The sequence below is a fragment of the Microcebus murinus genome, chromosome 3, assembly GCF_040939455.1.
Source record: "Microcebus murinus isolate Inina chromosome 3, M.murinus_Inina_mat1.0, whole genome shotgun sequence".
Lineage (NCBI taxonomy): Eukaryota > Metazoa > Chordata > Mammalia > Primates > Cheirogaleidae > Microcebus > Microcebus murinus.
The window spans coordinates 78,145,833-78,165,252 of NC_134106.1; the positions used below are offsets into that span (position 1 = coordinate 78,145,833).

At 36.9% G+C, this 19,420-nt stretch overlaps 1 protein-coding gene across 4 annotated transcripts in view; it reads right to left on the reverse strand.

Annotated features, from left to right (window-relative positions):
• TSGA10 (testis specific 10) overlaps positions 1-19,193 on the reverse strand; it is a 100,294-nt gene extending 81,101 nt beyond the window's left edge. For 3 of the 4 annotated variants that reach the window (XM_076001021.1, XM_012787000.3, XM_012786999.3), the window contains exons 1-3: positions 19,056-19,193; positions 10,665-10,793; positions 1,906-2,121 (exon numbers count right to left, since the gene is read on the reverse strand). In XM_076001021.1, the coding sequence (XP_075857136.1) occupies positions 1,906-2,121; positions 10,665-10,793; positions 19,056-19,112 (402 nt within the window). In that variant the 5' untranslated portion in view covers positions 19,113-19,193. The remainder of the gene's footprint in view (positions 1-1,905; positions 2,122-10,664; positions 10,794-19,055) is intronic. The other variant, XM_076001020.1, reaches the window with a different exon arrangement.
• Between the last annotated feature and the right edge of the window lie 227 nt (positions 19,194-19,420).

Consider the following 19,420-nt stretch of genomic DNA (forward strand, 5'->3'; position numbering starts at 1 on the left):
TGTATGTGGAGTGGTACAAACTTATATAGGCTTTACACAATGTCTTTCACATGGAAGGCTCTGAAATATTTTTTGAATCACATACAAAGATACTGACAATGACAAAGACTATCAGAGATCCAGTCTGATAATAGCCCCTATGTCAATTAAAAATATAAACTGTATAAAGAAACTAATAATGGTAAAACTATAATCCTGCTGCTTACATTTCAAAAACTCATGTTCAATTAGCTGGGAAACAATGTATGAAGGGTTAGGTTTTTGTTTTTTTTTTTTTTTTTTGAAACAGTCTCACTCTTGTGCCCGGGATAGAGTGAGTGCTATGGTGTCAGCCTAGCTCACAGCAACCTCAAACTCCTGGGCTCAAGCAATCTTCCTGCCTCAGCCTCCCAAGTAGCTGGGACTACAGGTATGTGCCCAGCTAATTTTTCTATATATTTTTAGTTGGCCAATTAATTTCTTTCTATTTTAGTAGAGACGGGGTCTTGTTCTTGCTCAGGCTGGTTTCAAACTCCTGAGCTTGAGAGATCTGCCCGCCTGGGCCTCTCAGAGTGCTAGGATTACAGGTGTGAGCCGCCACGGCTGGCCAACATAGAATTCTTAAATTTTGGTTAAAAAAACTTCTTAAACTGACCTTTTTATTGACAAATAACTGTACATATTTATGGGGTACATGTGGTATTTTAATATGCATATACATTATGTAATGACCAACTCAGGGTAATTGGGATATCTATCGCTGCAAACATTTATTCTTTGTGTTGAGAACATTCTAAATCTTCTCTTCCAGCTATTTAAGAAAATACAATAAATTATTAACTATATTCACCCGACTATGCCATCAAACACTACAACTTATACCTTCTATATAACTGTATTTTTGTACCCATTAACTAACCTCTCTTCATCCTCTCCTCCCCTCTACCCTTCCCAGCCCCTGATAACCACCATTCTATTCTCCACCTCCATAAGATCAACTTCTTTGGATTCCAAGTGAGTGAGAACATGCAGTATTTGTCTTTCTGTGCCTGGCCTATTTCACTGAACATAATGTCCTCCAGGCTCATCAATGTTGCTGCAAATGAAGGGATTTCATTCTTTCTCATGGTTGAATAATATTCTATTGTGTGTGTGTGTGTATATATATATTTTCTTTATCCATTCATCCATTGATGGACCCTTAGGTTGCTTTCAAATCTTGACTATTGTGAATAATGCCATGATAAAAATGGAAATGTAGGTATCTCTTCAACATGCTGATTTCCTTTCTTTTGGATATATAGCCAGCAGTGTGATTGTTTGATCATATGGTAGTTCTATTTTTAGTTTGGTAAAAAAAAAACTTTTTTAAGGGTATGAAATAAATTATGTGTATGAAATTTTTAAAAGAAATAAAACATGAGAAACAATGTAACTTAACCTAGAATAGATAAATGTCAAATCAAAAAGCTTTCAAATTGGCCAGGTGTGGTGGCTTACCCCTATAATTCTAGCACTCTAGAAGGCTGAGATGGGAGGATCACTCAAGGTCATGAGTTCGAAACCAGCTTGAGCAAGAGTGAGACCTCATCTCTACTAAAAATAGAAAGAAATTAATTGACCAACTAAAAATATACAGAAAAAATTAGCTGGCCAGCTACATGCCTTAGTCCCAGCTACTTGGGAGGCTGAGGCAGAAGGATTGCTTGAGCCCAGGAGTTTGAGGTTGCTGTGAGCTAGGCTGACACCACAGCACTCAATCTAGCCTGAGCAACAGAGTGAGACTCTATCTCAAAAAAAAAAAAAAAAAAAGCTTTCAAATTATATAAAGGATAATGTCACTTTTTCCATTGCCTATTTAATAATTTAATAATTACATGAAGTTTAAAGTAGAACTAAAATCCTAATCAGTAGTAAATCTAATACCTTTGCTTCTTCAAGTTCCTTGTCAGCGGTATCCACCACAAAATTCTTCTCTTTTTCTAGTTGCTCTGCTAGTTGGTCAATTTTAATCAATTCTTCACAAAGATGCTCATTGTGGCTAGTTAAATCTTCTACTTGACTGCTTACCACCTCCTTACTATCCAAGAGTTTCCTAACATATTCTTCCAAGCCATGATTTGTCTGTTTGAGATCTTCAATCTGTTATAATTAGAATGAAAATAATCACATTAAAAGATTTCCTTAGCTTCCTCCTGAGAGCAAGTAGGTAACTGAAATCAGAAAGGGAGATTTGCTTCCCTGGCAAGGAGACTTAACTGTATACCTTTTTGTGCTTTCTGAATTTTGTACCATGGAATGTATTACCTATTTGAAAAAATATGCTAAATGAAATTTTTAAATTGTTATAGCAATAACTTTCAAGACAATTTATAGTTTATTAAAAATAGAACTTAGTTACTATTGATGTTTAATCATACTATAAAAAATGGCCAAATATTTATATCTGCAATAAAGAAACTATGGTTTCAAAATTAATCTTAGTAGATTAGTATCATTAAGATTCTTTAGAAAGAAATTTCTAATTATTATTATCAAAATATATTAACTCTTTAGAAAAGTCCTTTTGAACATAACGGTAACTTACTTGACTAAGCTAAATACCAAATCAATCAAGTATTTGCTGACTAATGTGGAGGATCACAGCTTTCCCTCCCAGCCCACTATCAAATCATCAATGGGTGAAGAAAAGGGTCTTTTATATAACGAAGGTATCCAAATGCCTTTAAAGAAAAAAATCATTAGACTCACTGAACAATGATTATGTCAGGAACTATATTAAATTCCAAAGATACAAAGACAGATTAGGTACCTGCCCTCAGAGAATTTTTTGTTTACTTGAGGAAATACAAACACAATACATCGAGTGCAATAACAGAAATACCTATGAGATAAAGTGGTGGCACAAATACTTTTCCATAGCACTTGCTTCTCATTGTGTATTTAACAAATACTGAGCACCTACTGTGTTCAAGACACTGTGTTGTTACCCTGTAGAAGATGCATAAAAACAGAAGTCAAGCCTCAGTCTTTTAGGAGCATCTAAAATTGCTAAATCCCTGACCTCTTAGTTCTAACATTGTTCTTGCCCTGACCTGGCCCTTTTCAAATAATAGAGCTATCTTCTTCCAAGCTAACAAAATCAACAAAGTTGTCTTTAAAAATATAAATTTTATCTATAATTTATCACTATATAAGAACCATCCTGAAGGTCATGAATTGTTTTTAACTAAATATGCTACAATGTCATTTATTATACCCAACAAATAGCACACCAAGAGGCACAATAAGTCATTATTTTAACCCAAACTTTGCTTTGGCATTTTGTAAGGCACACTAACTTATGAGATTTAGACATAAAGAGTTTCAATTATCAAAACCAGGAAAGAAAATATTTGAAGAATTTTAAAAAAACAAAAGGAGAAACTATAAATGTACTATTTCCTTAGTTGATTCTTTTCCCACAGCTGGCCTGAAGTTTAGCAATACCTCCTACTCTCTTCTTCTTTTTCCCATATACTGCTAAAAATTCTTCAAAAATGCAAATTTCATTTAATTTCTGTAACTTTATGGTACCTCATCACACTGAGAATAAAAGGGGAAATGACAATTACTCATTTATCCAGCTTAACTTCTCATTACTCAACCCTACTCATTTATCCAGCTTAACTTCTCACCATCCTCTTAAGCTCCAGCCATGCTATAAGAAACAATCTCACTAAATTCATTTAAAAACTTATTTTAGGGAAGTTATTGAAAGGTTATATACTATATATCACAGAATTGTCTTTGAGAATCCTCAGGGAAAACTTTGCTCAGTCCTCAATTTCAGGAAAATATATGTTACTTTTGAATACTCTAATGAATATAGTTATTGAACCAATATTTCTTTTTGCCTTTGCCTCTAGGATTTTTTTTTTTTTTTTTTTTTTTTTGAGACAGAGTCTCACTTTGTTGCCCAGGCTAGAGTGAGTGCCATGGCATCAGGCTAGCTCACAGCAACCTCAAACTCCTGGGCTCAAGCCATCCTCCTGCCTCAGCCTCCCGAGTAGCTAGGACTACAGACATGCGCCACCATGCCCGGCTAATTTGTTCTATATATATATTAGTTGGCCAATTAATTTGTTTCTATTTATAGTAGAGACGGGGTCTCGCTCTTGCTCAGGCTGGTTTCAAACTCCTGACCTCGAGCAATCCGCCCGCCTCGGCCTCCCAGAGTGCTAGGATTACAGGCGTGAGCCACCTCGCCCGGCCTGCCTCTAGGAATTTTAAAGCCAAATCTGCAGCCCTCTTCTAACAACTTGTACAGAAACTGTGTGCAATGATCTGTTTGTTATCTCATCCCAGGCTTTCACTGTTTATTTCCCCCTACTCTGATCTCAGCTACGTTCATTTTTTTAAAACAAACTATAGGATGTGGGGTAAACAAACAGATAAACTTCAATTTATCTATCTACATGTTTTTTGTCTTTGTTCGTGGCTTCTGTATCACATTTTTCAGCAACAAGAGTACTCTGAAAATGTTTGTTAACCTCCCATATGTGCTCCCACATAAGCCTCTTACATATAATAGCTTTATCTTAGTATCTTACAAGGTATATTAAAATAATTTCCCTGTCCCTTCCACTAAATTATAAGTTACTTAGATCATATCTCAAAAAAAGAAGAAAAAAGAGGTATCTCTCATTTCTGTATAATTTTATGTATCTCACAGTGCTCAAATTATTGTTAAATGAGTAAATAAAATTATCAATAAACACTTCCCACACTTCTAACATCAAACCCTATTTTTACTCAATTCCAAGACAAAAGTGCTTTAGAAGCAGCAGGCTAGAGCAGCAGAAAGGATGTGAATTATGTTTAAATCCTGTTACAGGTCTTTACCAGTTATGTAACCTTGGGCAATTTACCATATTTTCTTGATCCTAAGAGATGTACCTGACTTCAGAAAAAATAAATGTGAGCCTCTTGAATATCATGTTAAATGCACAGAATACCTATAATTTTCAGAGTTGTAGTTAGAGATTATATTAATACAAAAGCTCAAGTAAAATTTCTGGTAGGTACTCAAAATGTAGTTTTTAAAAAACTTTATTTTTAAGTAACTAAAGATTCACAGGTTGCAAAAGTAGTATAGAGAGTCTCATGTGCCCTTTATCCAGTTTCCCCCAATAGTTGCACCTTAAATAATTACAATATCAAACCCAGAGATTTGACAATGATACACTGTACAGTGCTCTATATCACTTTCTCACATGTGCAGATCACTGTAACTACCACATCAAGATACAGAACAGTTCCATCACCACAAGATTGTTCTCCTGCTATCCTTTACATTTATATCCTGTTCTTCCCCACCCTCAACTGTTAGCAACCACTAATCTATACAATTTTGCCATTTTAAGAATGTTAAATATCATACAGTATGTGATGTTTTGAGATTCTTTTTTATCACTCAGCACAATGCCCTTGGGATCCACCCAAGTTGTTATGTGGATCAATAGTTCCTTCCTGTTTATTGCTGAGTAATATTCCATGGTATGGATTATCACAGTTTAACCATTCACCAATTAAGGGAAACCAGTTGTTTCCAGTTTAGGGCTATAACAAATAAAGCTGCTGTGAACAACTTAATACAGGTTTTTCAGTAGATATAAGTTTTCATTTCTCTGGAATAAATGCCCAGGAGTGCAACTAATGGGTTGTATCACAAATATATGTGTAGTCTTATAAAAAAATTGCCAAACTATTTTCCAGAGTGGCTGCACCATTTCATACTCTCACCAAGAATGAAGACTGATCCAATTTCTCCTCATCCTTGCCAGCATTTGGTATTGTCACTATTCTTCTATTTTAGCTGTTCTTATAGCTGTACTGTTATTTCATCAAGGTCTTAATTTGCATTTCCCTGATGTTTAAAGAGGTTGAACATCTTTTTTACATGCTTATCAATAATATATCCTTCTGTGAAATAGCTCTTCTTGCTTTCTAACTGTATTGTTTGCTTTTTACTGTTAAATTTTGAGTCTTTCATATGATATGACAGATATAAGTCCTTTAGCAGATATGTGGTTTGTAGCTCATCTTTTCATCATCTTAACAAAGTTTTCCACAGAGCAAAACCTTAAATTTTAATAAAGTCTAAATTATCAATTTTTTCTTTCATGGATCACACTTTTGGTGTCAACCTGAGAGGTTTTCAGGTCTGTAAACCTCTAGACCTAACCATATTATATTTGAAATGAGTTTCTTATAGACAGCATATGTCTAGGTTGTGCTTTTTAAATAGATTATGCCAATCTCTTTTAATTAGTGTATTTAAACTACAGTTAATGAAATTATTTCAATATGTTAAGGCTTAAGTGTGACTTATTATCTTTGTTCTTTTTCCTTTCTGTTTTGTTTTTGTTGCCTTCCTATGTGTTAACTGAACATTTTTAATAATTGTATTTTGATTTACTTATAGTGTTTTTGAGTGTAACTCTTGGTATATCTTTTTCTCATAGTCACTTTAGGTATTACATTATATATACATAACTTACTATAGTCTACATTTTACTAATTCAAGTGAAAGTGGAGAAACCTAACCTCTCTTTATGTCTTTACTCTCCTCTATTAATAATTGTCTTAAATAATTCCTCTACATGCTTGGAGAACCATATTTGACAAACATAATTTTGAAAACTAGAAAAAAAGGGGAATTCTATTGCATTTACCCATTTTTAAAATCTATTTAATACACATTGTTCTTTTTTCCTACTGTTCCAAGATTACTTCCTTTATCACTTCCTTTCTGGTTACAAAAATTCCTTTAGCTATTCTTTTACGGTAGCTCTGCTGGCAACAAATTCTCTTAAGTCTTCCTTCATCTGAGAATGTCTTGATTCTCCCTTCATTCCTCAAGGATACTTTCTCTGAATACAGAATACTAAGCTGATAGTTCTTTTTTTCTAGTACTTGAAAAATGTACCATTTCCTTCTTACCTCCATGCTTACAGATGAAAAAAATCTGCTATCATTTGAAGTGATGATGCATGGCAATGCACGGTTTCTCTCTGGTTGCTTTTAGGACTTTTTATTTCCTTAGTTTTTAAAACCTTCAGTATGAAATGTCTTGGTGTGGATTTCTTTGGGTGATTCCTGTTAGGTGTTCACTTACCTTCTTTAATCTGTTTTATACCTTTGTGCCAAATTTAGGGAATTTCCAGCCATTATTTCTTTGAATATTTTTTCAAACCCACCCTCTCTCACCTCTTTCTGGAATTCTAATGACCCAAATGTTAAATCTTTTGCTATAGTTCTACCTGTCCTTGAGGCTCTACTCACTTTTTTTATCAATCTATTTTCTCTCTGATGTAGCAATCTATTGTTCCTATTCTCAAATTCAGTTTCATTCCTCTCTTCTCCATTCTGTTGAGAACATTGAGCTTTTAATTTCCTACTGTATTTTTTGAAACTTTTTATTGTGTCAAAATATACATAAAATTTACCATATTAACCATTTTTAAGTGCACAATTCAGTGGCATTAAGTATATTCACATTGTTGCACAGCCTCTATCCCTACCCATTTCCAGAATTTTTTCATCATCCTCCCCCAGAAAACTCTGTATTCATCAAACAATAACTCTGTCTCTATGAATCTGCCTACTGTAAGTTTAAGTGGAATCAAACAGTTGTCTTCTTGTGTCTGGCTTATTTTATTTAGTATAATGTTCTTACGGTTCATGCATGTTGTAGCATGCATCAGAATTTCACTCCTTTTTAAGGTTGAATAAAATTCCATTGTTAATTATATACCACATTTTGTCTATCCATTCATTTGCTAATGGACATTGGATTGTTTTCACCTTTTGGCTATTGTAAATAATATTTCTATGAACATTTATATTTTTCTATTTGAGTTCCTGCTTTCAATTCTTCAAGGCATATACCTGGGAATGGAATAGCTAGATCATACGGTATTCTATCTTTAACATTTTGAGGAACCACCAAACTGTTTTCATGACTGCATCATTTTACATTCACTAGCAACACACAAGTGTTCCAATATCTTTGCAGCCTCACCAACACTCATTATTTTCCATTATAACAGCCATCCTAATGTGTGTGGAGAGGCATCTCATTGTGGTTTTGATTTGCATTTCCTTAATGGTTGGTGATATTGAGCATCTTTTCATCTGCTTGTTTTGGCCATTCGTATATCTTCTTTGGAGAAATGTCTATTCAAGTCCTTTGCCCATTTTTTAATTGGATTTTTTTTGTGTGTGGGGGGGTGTTGGCTGTAGTTTTTCATATATTCTGGATATTAAACACTTATCAGATATATCATTTAGAAATATTTTCTCACATCCATTTTTTAATAGAATTTTTTTAGCAGTTTTAGTTTTACAGAAAAATTGATCAGGAAGCACAGAGTTCCCACATACCTCCTTCCTCTCCCCTCCCCCAGCTTCCTCTATTATTTATACTTTGTATTAGTGGACTCACAAATTATGTTTGTTACAAATAATGAAACAATATTGATACATTATTAACTAAGGTCCTCAGTATACATTAGGGTTCACTCTTGATGTAGTCCATGGATTTTGACAAATATAGAATGGCATCTTTCTGCCATTACTATATTATACAGAATAATTTCATTGCCCTAAAAATCCTGTGCTCCATTTATCTACTCATCCCCTCTTCCCAATCCCCAACAACCACTGCTCTTTTTATCTTTTTATGCTCTCTCTAGTTTTGTCTTTTCCAAAATGTCACAAAGTTGGAATCATACAGTTTGTGGTCTTTTCAGGTTTGCCATCAACAGCAGTATACTTTTTGAAGTTCCTCTGTGTCTGTTCGTGGCTTGATAGTTCATTCCTTTTTATCACCATATACTATTCCCATTATATGGATATACCAGTTTGCTTATCCATTTACCTACTGAAGGACAACTTGGTTGCTCCTAAGTTTTAGCAATTACAATAAAGCTTCTATAAACATTTATGTACAAATTTTTGTGTGGACCAGTTCCTTTTAGTTCTAAAACTTCCATTTTGTTCTTCTTTATATCTTTTATTTCTTTGATGAGACTTTATATTTTTTCATTTGTTTCAAGCAAGCTCATAATTGCTTGTCAAAGCATTTCTATGACTGCTTTAAAATCCTTGTCAGATAATTACAGTATCTGTTTCATTTCAGTGTTAATTTCTCTTGATTTTTTCTCAGATCTTCCTGATTCTTGCAAAGACAGGTGATTTTTTTATTAAGACCTAACATCAAAAGACTATAAATCTATGTTTTAGGAGACCTCCTATGACACATTACTCCAGCTAAAAAAGCGGGACACTGCCTTATTACCGCTAGGTGGGGGTGGAAGTCCAGTTTTTCTACTTGGCCTCTGTTAAAACCTGGGGAGGGTGAGGCTCCTAGCTACTGCTAGGCAGGGGTAGTTCAGGCTCCCCACAAGGCCTCTGCTGTTACCACCATACCTGGGAGGAATAGAGGTGCCTCATAACTGTCCCCTGTGACCTTCATTGATAACCTGGGTGAGTAGCCTTGTTACTGCTGAGAGGTGGTCTCTGCACCAGGTCTCCTCTGACACCACCCCAGCAAGAAGCAGCACCTCTTACTACAGGTTGGAAATAGATACCTTAGCTCCTCATGGTCTTTCCTGACACCATGGCATTCAGGGCCTCCTTATCGCCTGGTGAGAGAATAAAAGTCCTGGTTCCCCACTTAGCCTTCTTTGAAATCACCCTGGTAGGGTTTGGTAGGAAAATGTGGAGTGAGGCACAATTGGGGCTCCTGTTACAGCCTGGTGAGAGTGGAAGTCAAGGCTTTTTACTTGGCCTATGCTGGCAGGAAAGGGGCTATAGTTTCCTCTGTAGTATAATGGGCAGCTACTGTCTAAAAGTTGTTTGCCTTGCTAGGCTGCCCCTTTCCTGGTCCTCTGGCTAGGAGGGATGGCTTTTCTGGGGTCTTTTTTGTTTGTGCCCATTGTCATTTCCTACTGACAGTTTTTCCAACACCCTGTCTGGGATAAACAGGATAAAAAGAAATCTAGGAACTCATTAACATGTTGTTCTTTGTGTCTTGAGATCCCTAGCTAGTGTTCCTTCTTTTCTCCACCTTTTGGAGTCTTTTAATGTTTGTTTTATGCATAATGTTCAGAGTTTTTATCCATACTTAATGAGAAAAATAGTAAAAAGTAAGACTACTGTACCTTTCTAGAAAAAGAAGTCTATTAATAGCCTTTATTAATAGTTTTACCATATGTCAGGAACCAGGAGAACAGGAACAATACTGAACTTGTAGTTCAGAGAATTAGGTTCAAATCTTAGCTAACCTTAAAGTTCAGACAAATCTTAGCTGTCACTCGTTAGCCTAGTATCATAATTAACCTCTCGGAACTTCAGCTTCCATGTCTGAAAATGGAAATAACATCCTTTTTCACAAGCTTGGAGATGATTAAGTAAGATGATATACTTGAAAACAAATGGCACAACACCTGGCACATGGTTTGCACTCACTGACTCTGAAGCTATGTTTATCCAAATAGTTAAGATACAAATTGAATGATTTTAGATCCATAAGATTTAACAAGGTCTGAATTAGTAATTATTTATTCTCCATCTTCTTGTTTTAAAATACGTTCTCATCCCAAATTAATTCAGGAAAATATGCTGTAACTAGAGGTAACCTGTAATTTCAGTGTAGCGATGAATCTATCTTGGTTTCTCACTTCTTGTTCTAGCTGGAGAGTATTCTGATATTTTTCAGCTTCAGAAACTGGAGCCCCTAGACCAAAATCATGTTCTTTGGTGGTAACCTAGTGGAAAGAATGAGAAATAATACAGAAGCATTCAGTTTAAAACAGCTCTGTGATATCTCACAATAATCAATAAATTTTGAAAATGTACAATATTCTTAGATACATTTTCAATTGTTTTTAACCATTTCTCACCAGCCAAGAGGATTTCATCAAGGTTTACTTCCTTAAAATTTTGTTATAAAGCTTTTCTGTTTTCCAAATATAAAACTGTGATATTGAAGATGCTTTTCAAAGAAGATATGCCCTATCCTAATCCCTTGATTATCATGGTTCTACAAAACTATGGGTCAGTAGCAAATACTGTTTACCTGCAGGCCTATGTTGCCCAACATGGTAGCCAATAGCTACATGTTTGCTGTTGCTATTCTATACTAACAAAAAGATTCGCTACCCATATCACAAAGAGCTAGCTTCCCTAATATATAAATAATTTCTATAAATAAAAAAGAAAAGAAATACTCTAATAGAAAATTGGCAAAGAATATGGACATTTATAGAAATGGATCGTAAATATATTTAAAGATGTTCAGGCTGAGCACAGTGGCTCACGCCTGTAATCCTAGCACTCTGGGAGGCCGAGGCAGGCGGATTGCTCGAGGTCAGGAGTTCGAAACCAGCCTGAGCAAGAGTGAGACCCCATCTCTACTATAAATAGAAAGAAATTAATTGGCCAACTAATATATAGAAAAAAAAATTAGCTGGGCATGGTGGCACATGTCTGTAGTCCCAGCTACCTGGGAGGCTGAGGCAGTAGGATTGCTTGAGCCCAGGAGTTTAAGGTTGCTGTGAGCTAGGCTGACGCCATGGCACTCACTCTAGCCTGGGCAACAAAGTGAGACTCTGTCTCAAAAAAAAAAAAAAAAAAAAAAAAAAGATGTTCAATTTTACCCTGTAGAGTGATACAAATTAAAACAAGACTAAGATACCCCTGTTCAACCATCACAACAGCAAAGATCAATATGTTGGATAGATAACATAGCATCCTTATACATCACTGGTGGCAGTATAAATGGATACAGTATTTACGGAGAACAGTTGTATAAAATCTATGTTACAAATACACATAGCTTCTGTTCAAATAATATCTAGGAATTTTTACTACAAATATATTTGCACATGTGCAAAATAACAAATGTTAAAGATTTCACTTCAGCATACTATACATACTATTCTGTGTTGTGTTGTTTTACTTGACAAGGTACCTTATAGATTGTGTAACTTAGGAAAATAATTTTTTCTTTCCCTGCATCAAGGATACTGTTATGTCAATTATGTTAAAAGAGAATTGGCCACAAGCATCCAATATCTTTCTTCAAAATATAGGTGTGGCTGGGCACAGGGGCTCATGTCTGTAATGCCAGCATTTTGAGAGGCTGAGGCAGGAGGATCGCTTGAGCCTAGGAGTTCAAGACCACCCTGGGCAACATAGTAAGATCTTGTCTCTACAAAAAATAAAAAAAATGTAGCCAGGCATGGTAGTACATGCCAGGTGGTAGTCCCAGGTACTTGGGAGGCTGAGGTGGGAGTATCATTTGAGCCTAGGAGTTCAAGGCTGCAGTGAGCTATGATAGTGCTACTGCACTACAGGCAGGGAGATAGTAAGACACTATCTCTAAAAACAAACAACAACAAAAAATCCCACATAGTTGCTGTTCTCCAAAACTCTCACTCAGGGTATTTACTGACATTGTCTTACACCCTGTGAAATTCAGCATTTAAGCAGACTGACAGATTTATTTCCTTTTTATTCTTTCCCTAAACAAGACACAAATCTGCTTTTTTCTGTTCTTCATTCCAACAGTTACTGCCTCAACTGGAACCTCCGCATTAGCTCTCACAGAATATTTCAAACTATAAATAATTTAGACCTTTATGGGCTAGACTGAAATCCTACTATTTCTTACATAATTTCTGTTGAAGAACATGTTCCTAGTTATAAACATTTGACTTAGAACAGAATAAAATGACTCCTCACCATAGCAGTGCTTTTCAAATTTTACTGAACATACAAATCACCTGGGACTCTTGTTTAAATGCATTTTCTTATTTATAATAGGCCTGAGATTCTGCATTTCTAACAAGCTACTTTGTGATCCTAATTTGGTTAGTACAAGAACCAGTTTGAATAGCAAGGATTTATTAAATTACAATCTAAACCTGCCCAGCATTCAGAGTTCTTCATAATTTGGTCCCTTCCCACTTCTCCAAACTTACCTCCTTGACACCTCTAAGAACCCCTCTATTAAAGACAAACTAGCTTGGGCACCATGGCTCACACCTGAAATCCCAGCACTTTGGGAGGCCAGGACAGGAGGATCACTTGAGCCCAGGAGTTCAAGACCAGCCTGGGCAACATAGCAAGACCCTGTCTCTATAAAAACTCTGAAACTTAGCTGGGCATAGTGGTACATGCCTGTAGTCCTAGGTACTCAGGAGGCTAAGGTGGGAGGGTTGCTTGAGTTCAGGAGTTCAAGATTGCAGTAAGTTATGATCATGCCACTGCACATACCAGCCAGTGTGACAGAACAAGACCCTGTCCATTAAAAAAAAAAAGTTCCACTAGGCTACACATTCTTAATATATACACTCAGAAGCATATTATCTCCTGCTCATGGGCCCTGCCTTCACCCTTTTCTCCATTTAAATAAAGACATTTCTAAGGCTCAGCTTGAATTCCACATTCTCCAGGTTTTCTCTCTTCTCCATTATATAATGATCACTTCTTCATTGAGACTTCTGTATACATTGATTATAGAACAATTTATGTATTTATTTTTTTTCTGGATACATCTTCATTACACATTTATTAGAATCTCAAGAACAAGAAATGTCATATAACTCTCTGTATCTCCACTAACCTGCACAGAGTTCTCTATGTGTTAATAATAAGAGTTAATAAAAATTTGTTGAGGTTGATAATGAAGCAGTATGCTAAAGAAGGCAAAATTAAATTTTCCTTCTCTTTGGCAAACTGAACAGTCAAGTAGGAATTCTGAAAAATTATCAGGCCAGTCTAGGAATTAAAAATAGGAAGAGGACATGAATCCTCCTGACAATTGTAAGCAATCATGTTGGAGTTGCCACCTTTCGTCCACTAGCTTTGGAGGCAATATCACTGCAAAATCAGTATCTGAAACTCCTATGCCTAGCCTGCCAGTTTCCCCACCTCAGGCCACCTGAGTGTCTTTCACATTCCTGTGATCTGTAATATTTGTTAGAATGGAACTTGTGTTCCTCTATAGATCTCAGAGAATGCAAGTGAAAGTACTTTCATTTCCATTTGGGAAGTTACATAGCAGAATGCTGAAGAGCATGTATTTTGGTATTAGACTGCCTACATTTATTATCCTAGTTCAGCGCTTCTTAGCTGAGTGACCCTGGCCAAGTCACTTCTCTGACTATGGCTTGCTCATCCATAAATAGTACCTGCCTCATAGAGTTATGTGATAATTAAATGAGTTAAAATATATTAAAGCACTAGAAGAGTGCTTGGCACATGACAAGCACTATATATATTATTATTTACTATTATTATTAATTCCTCTCACTGAGTCAACTTATTTAATCAGCTATCAAGTCCTACTGATCTTTCACTAAAGCTTCTCTCCATTACATTTCTTCCATCCCTACTGTCACTGTTTTAGTTCATGCCATCCAACTGTAACACATTTATTCATTTAAACAAATTTATAAATAGCTATAGTAAGAATGAACCAATAATATTAGCTTTTGGGGATAAAAAGATGGAAAACAAACAGAATCCTACAATTTCAACCCTAAACCAGTCTAGGGAAGTCCAGAACAAATAAAATCAGAAACTACAGTACAGCATGATTACTGCCACATCAGAGTAATGCACATAGATACTAAGGGGACACAGAAAAGGGCTACAAAAAAGTATTTCTGACTTCTGCTTCTCCCCAAAAGACTTAGGATCCACTCTTAATTCCAAAAGAACTAAGAGCATACCTCTACTGGAGCACTTAACACATTATATTGCAATTATGGGATGTCCACAGCCATGGCAATTTTAACATTTCTAAAACGGACCTCTTAATTCCCCCACTTGCACACCTGATCTCAACCCTCTCTCTACTATGTTCCTTCCCCGTCTTCTTATGTCAAACGGCACCATCATTTGTGCAGGCAGGTGCCCAAGGTAAAAAAAAAAAACTGAGGAGTTGGGCCACATGTGGTGGCTAACACCTACAATCCCAGCACTTTGTGAGGCCAAGGTTGTGGGGGATTGCTTGAGCCCAGAAGTTCAAGGTTGCAGTGAGCTATGAGTGCACCACTGTACTTCAGCATGGGAAACAGAGCAAGACGCTGTCTCAAACAAACAAACAAAAAAGCCTGAGGGGTTATCCTTGATTTTTCTCTTTCCTTGACTCCCATCTAATCCTCTACTCAGCAAGCACTGTTGGTTCTACTTCCAAAATATATCCTAAATCCAACCCCATCTCTACATTTTTATTACCACCTCCCTCATCCAAATCACCATAATCTCCCACCAGAATACACTGCAGGAGTTTCCTACTGGTCTTTCTGTTTCTACTCTTGCTCCCCACAACCTGTTCTCCACACTGAAATCAAATCAATCACTTAAAATAATGCTATCCTGCTCAAAAATACTCCAATGACTTTCCATTGCAATTAAAATAAAATCCAAACTTTTTAAGGCCCTGTATGATTTGGCCCCTGCCTTCACTAAAAAGATCTAGTGCTCTCTTCTTTGTTCACTCACCAGCTTCACTGGTTTTCTTTCTATTCTTCTAATGTGCTGCTTTGGTCTGTACATTTTTGTCTCCTAAAATTCATGTTAAAATCGTAACTCCCAAAGTAATCATAGAAGTACAGTCTTTGGGAGGTGACTAGGCATGATCAGTTACCTTTATAAAATAGGCCCCAGATAGCTCCCTCACTCCTTCCAAACTGTGAGGACACAGTCTGAAGATGCTGTCTGTGAACCAGGAAAACAGGCCCTTACCAGACACCGAATCTGCTGGCTTCTTGATCTTGTACTTCTCAGCCTCCAGAACTGTGAGAATTAATTTTTTTTGTTGTTTATATGCTACCCAATATATAGCATTCATTATAGAAGTCCAAATAAACTAAGACATTTACCAATTTCATTCCACTTCCAACCTCATTCCACTTCAAGTCCTCTGCCTTACTTTCCCTCTCTCAGGGACACTCTCTCCCCAGCCTTTTGCATGGCTGACTCCTTCTCACCATCAGCTATTTGGCTGAAATGTCAGAGGGTCCTCCCTGACTTCTTACTTAAAGTAGCCTCTCTCCCAGTCACTCTCTCATTAAGATAATTTGTACTTACCACTACTTGAAATTATATCATTTACTTGCTCACTTGTTTATTGTCTGTCTCCTGCTACTAGAACATAAAGATCTAGGCTTTTGTCTAGTCACTGTTAAATCCCTAATGCCTTAAAAGTGACCGCACAAAGTTGGGACTCAATAAAACATTTCAAAACAATGAATTTTGATGATTAAAAAAAAGCAGTTTTCAATGGTAGAGGTAGAATGGAAGTAAGTTTGAAGAGGACTCATGAATGAATGAATAAGTAGAAAAGAAAAAGAAAACATAAACTTCTTTTAGGAAGCATGATTGTAAGAGGAAGAGAGACAGAGGGAAAGGCAGAGGAAAACCGAGGCTGTGGGAGGGTCACTAAAAGAGGAGAAAAACTTGTTTCTTAATTCTGTTTACTTCAAGGATCCCTTTCAGAATCAAACAAAAGCTCTGGTCCTCTACTCAGAAAAATGCAAATACATCTTCACAAATAATTTCAGGGTATTGAAGACTCCCTAAGGTCTTTGGACTCCAGGTAAAGAAGCCGCCCTACAGTATAGAAACAATGAAGATTCCTAAGATGTAGGTTAATATTAATTGATGGAAAAAGCTGTAGTAAGAGGAAATCCAGATAAAGAGTGTGCATTGTCCTCTGAGACAAGAAAGAGAAAAGCAGGGCTAGGTGACGATTTAAATAAGACTAGATAAAAATTTGAAGAAATTTCTTTCTCATATAATTTAAATTTTTCAGTGAAATAGATAAAATCACGCTAAAAAATATTGTCAGTGATAAGCAAAATATGAGGCACATGATATAAGCTTAACAAATGTCTATTGAATATTTTGACAGAATAATGGAAAACACTGGAGTACTTTTGTGGAATTCTGAAATCTGGTTCTACAAAAGCTCAACTAGGATTGAGTTTTTGTATTCTTTTTTTAAAAACTGCCTCCAAAAATTTAGATTTATAGACACTTTGAAGTAGAAAGGAATAGCCTCACTAACAGAAGGATGTGGAAAAACCACACAAAATTTTATGAATAATTTTGAGAGGATTTCATATTTATAATAAAAATAAGTGAATAAGTATTTTGTGAATTCACTTAAACAAAATAATAAATCACACTGTTTAACCTTTCTTAAGAAAAAGAATCTCTCCAGCCATTCCATACAAACCCTTCTCTTCTGTCTAAAGCTCTTCTTTTTTCTGCAGTCCAGACTATAGTGTAAAAAAATAACTTGTCTCTTTCAAGAAGTATAAAACAATGGCCTTAGGAGAGGTAGTGTTTATCAAGCTCTCAGAAATATAAAAAGGGGTTAAAGAGTTATTTTCAAGAGGATTTTCTGGATTAAAGTAATTTCATAATGTAACAGACCAGCGTTATAGCACAACTAAGACAAACAGAACTACTTTATGAAGTAGCTTACTTCAAAAGATTTTCCTGGGATACTTGTATAAGAATATTTATAGCACTGTCATTCATAAGTGCCCAAAATTGTACAACATAATGTCCACCAACAGTAGACTAAATTGCAGTACACTATTAAACAATGGAACTAAAACAATCACCAAACTAAACACTACAAGCAATAAGAATAAACCTTAAAAACGACGTTGAGTAAAGAAGAAAAATATAAATGGTCAGTGTAATTCCATTTACACAAAGTTCAAAAAATAAGCCAAACTATAATGCTCATGTTCACACACAAAGATGATGAAACTATAAGGCAAAAACTAGGAATTGGCTATCCCTGGGGAGAGAAAGGAATATGTAATTTGAAAAAGGATAAATAACACCTGTTCTAACTGCCTCTTATATATAGAGGACTTTAAAATCAAATCACCCTAAGCTGGTCCAGGAAGCTAAAAAGAGTTGACAGAAAAGAGAGACCAGAGACTCTCTAAACCTGATTATATTCTGGGTTGCAAGTAGTGGTTTTTCTTCAGAAGGTAATCAAAATGAGAAATATTATGGAAGCTGCCATTAAATAATGCCAAGGTTTAGAGTTTAAAATAAATATTTCATTAATGTACCTTCCTAGTTCCAAGAATTAAGACTAAAGTTTGGTTCAATGATCAATTAAAATACAAACAAGAATTCCTTTTATCCTGGAGACAGATTTGAATTGACGCCTCCTTTTACATTTATAACTAATCTATTTTATTCTATTTACAAACCAATTGTTATTCGATTTATTTCCTTACAGGTAAACGAAGTGTACTTGAAGTGCTGAAAACCAGTAGAAAAATTAACAACTAATATCTGGGGATATAAGAGCCTGGAATTGAAAAAGGAAAATGCTGGGACACTGTCATCTATGCAACCTTTCCTAAAGCCACGATCCTTGACTTTATTTGGGGGGGGAGGGGGGGAGTATTTCGATGCATTTTTAGGTATCAGGTCCATGACCATATGGTAATCCAATTTAAGTCTCAAATATTTTTTCAAACAAAAGCCAGTTTACCCTGCCTTTCCTGTGTACAATTTCTACTGAACTTATATATATGAGATTTTCACGCAACTGTCTAAGTAATCTTGGACCTCCACCACCCAAAGCCTACAAAGAGGCTCACAGGTGAGAGAATGGAAGTCAGGATGAGCCAGGTTGAATTCCCAAATCTCTGACTTCCAAACTTCTCAGCTTCACTCGAGAGCGTTTCTAAACAGAACAGTCCCCCCACCAACCAAGCAGAGAGCTGTGGCAGGAAGCGAAGCGGTCACCATAGGAACTGGGCGCAACCCTAAACCCCCAAGAAACGACAACAAGGACAAAGTTTGCTCCTGGAGGGCTTCCCCGGCCCGCAACTCTGCCCGCTACAGCCCCTCACAGAAGCCCAGGCAGCGAATACCCACCTCCGAGCGCCCACAGCCCCAACCCTGCCACACCCGCCCCCTTGCAGCTGCCTTCTGAGGAGACCGTCCCCAACCCGGCGCATCTCCGCTGCTTCTACCTGGAGGTCCGGGTCCCTCCCCAGGCTTCTTGGCCCGCCGTCCTCCCCAGAGCTCATCCCTGCGACTGCTGGGCTTCGACCTCCGCCAGGGATTCACGTCCCCCACCGTCTCCATCCTCCGCCCCTTTCTCCTCCCTTCCCACCCTCCAGTCGACCTGGCCCCGCCCTGGCGGAGTCGGGGGAAGGCGGGACCCGGCGGGAAGGAGGCGGGGGCGGTTAGCGCCGGCCGAAGCCGCCCTCGGCCCCGCCCTCACGCTCAGTACCTAAGGGGGGCTCGTCTTCCACCTCCCTGGCGCCTCAGCTCCGCTTCCGTCCCGCGCGCCCCCAGTGCCCGTGCGCACGCGTACCAGGCTCGACACGCCCTC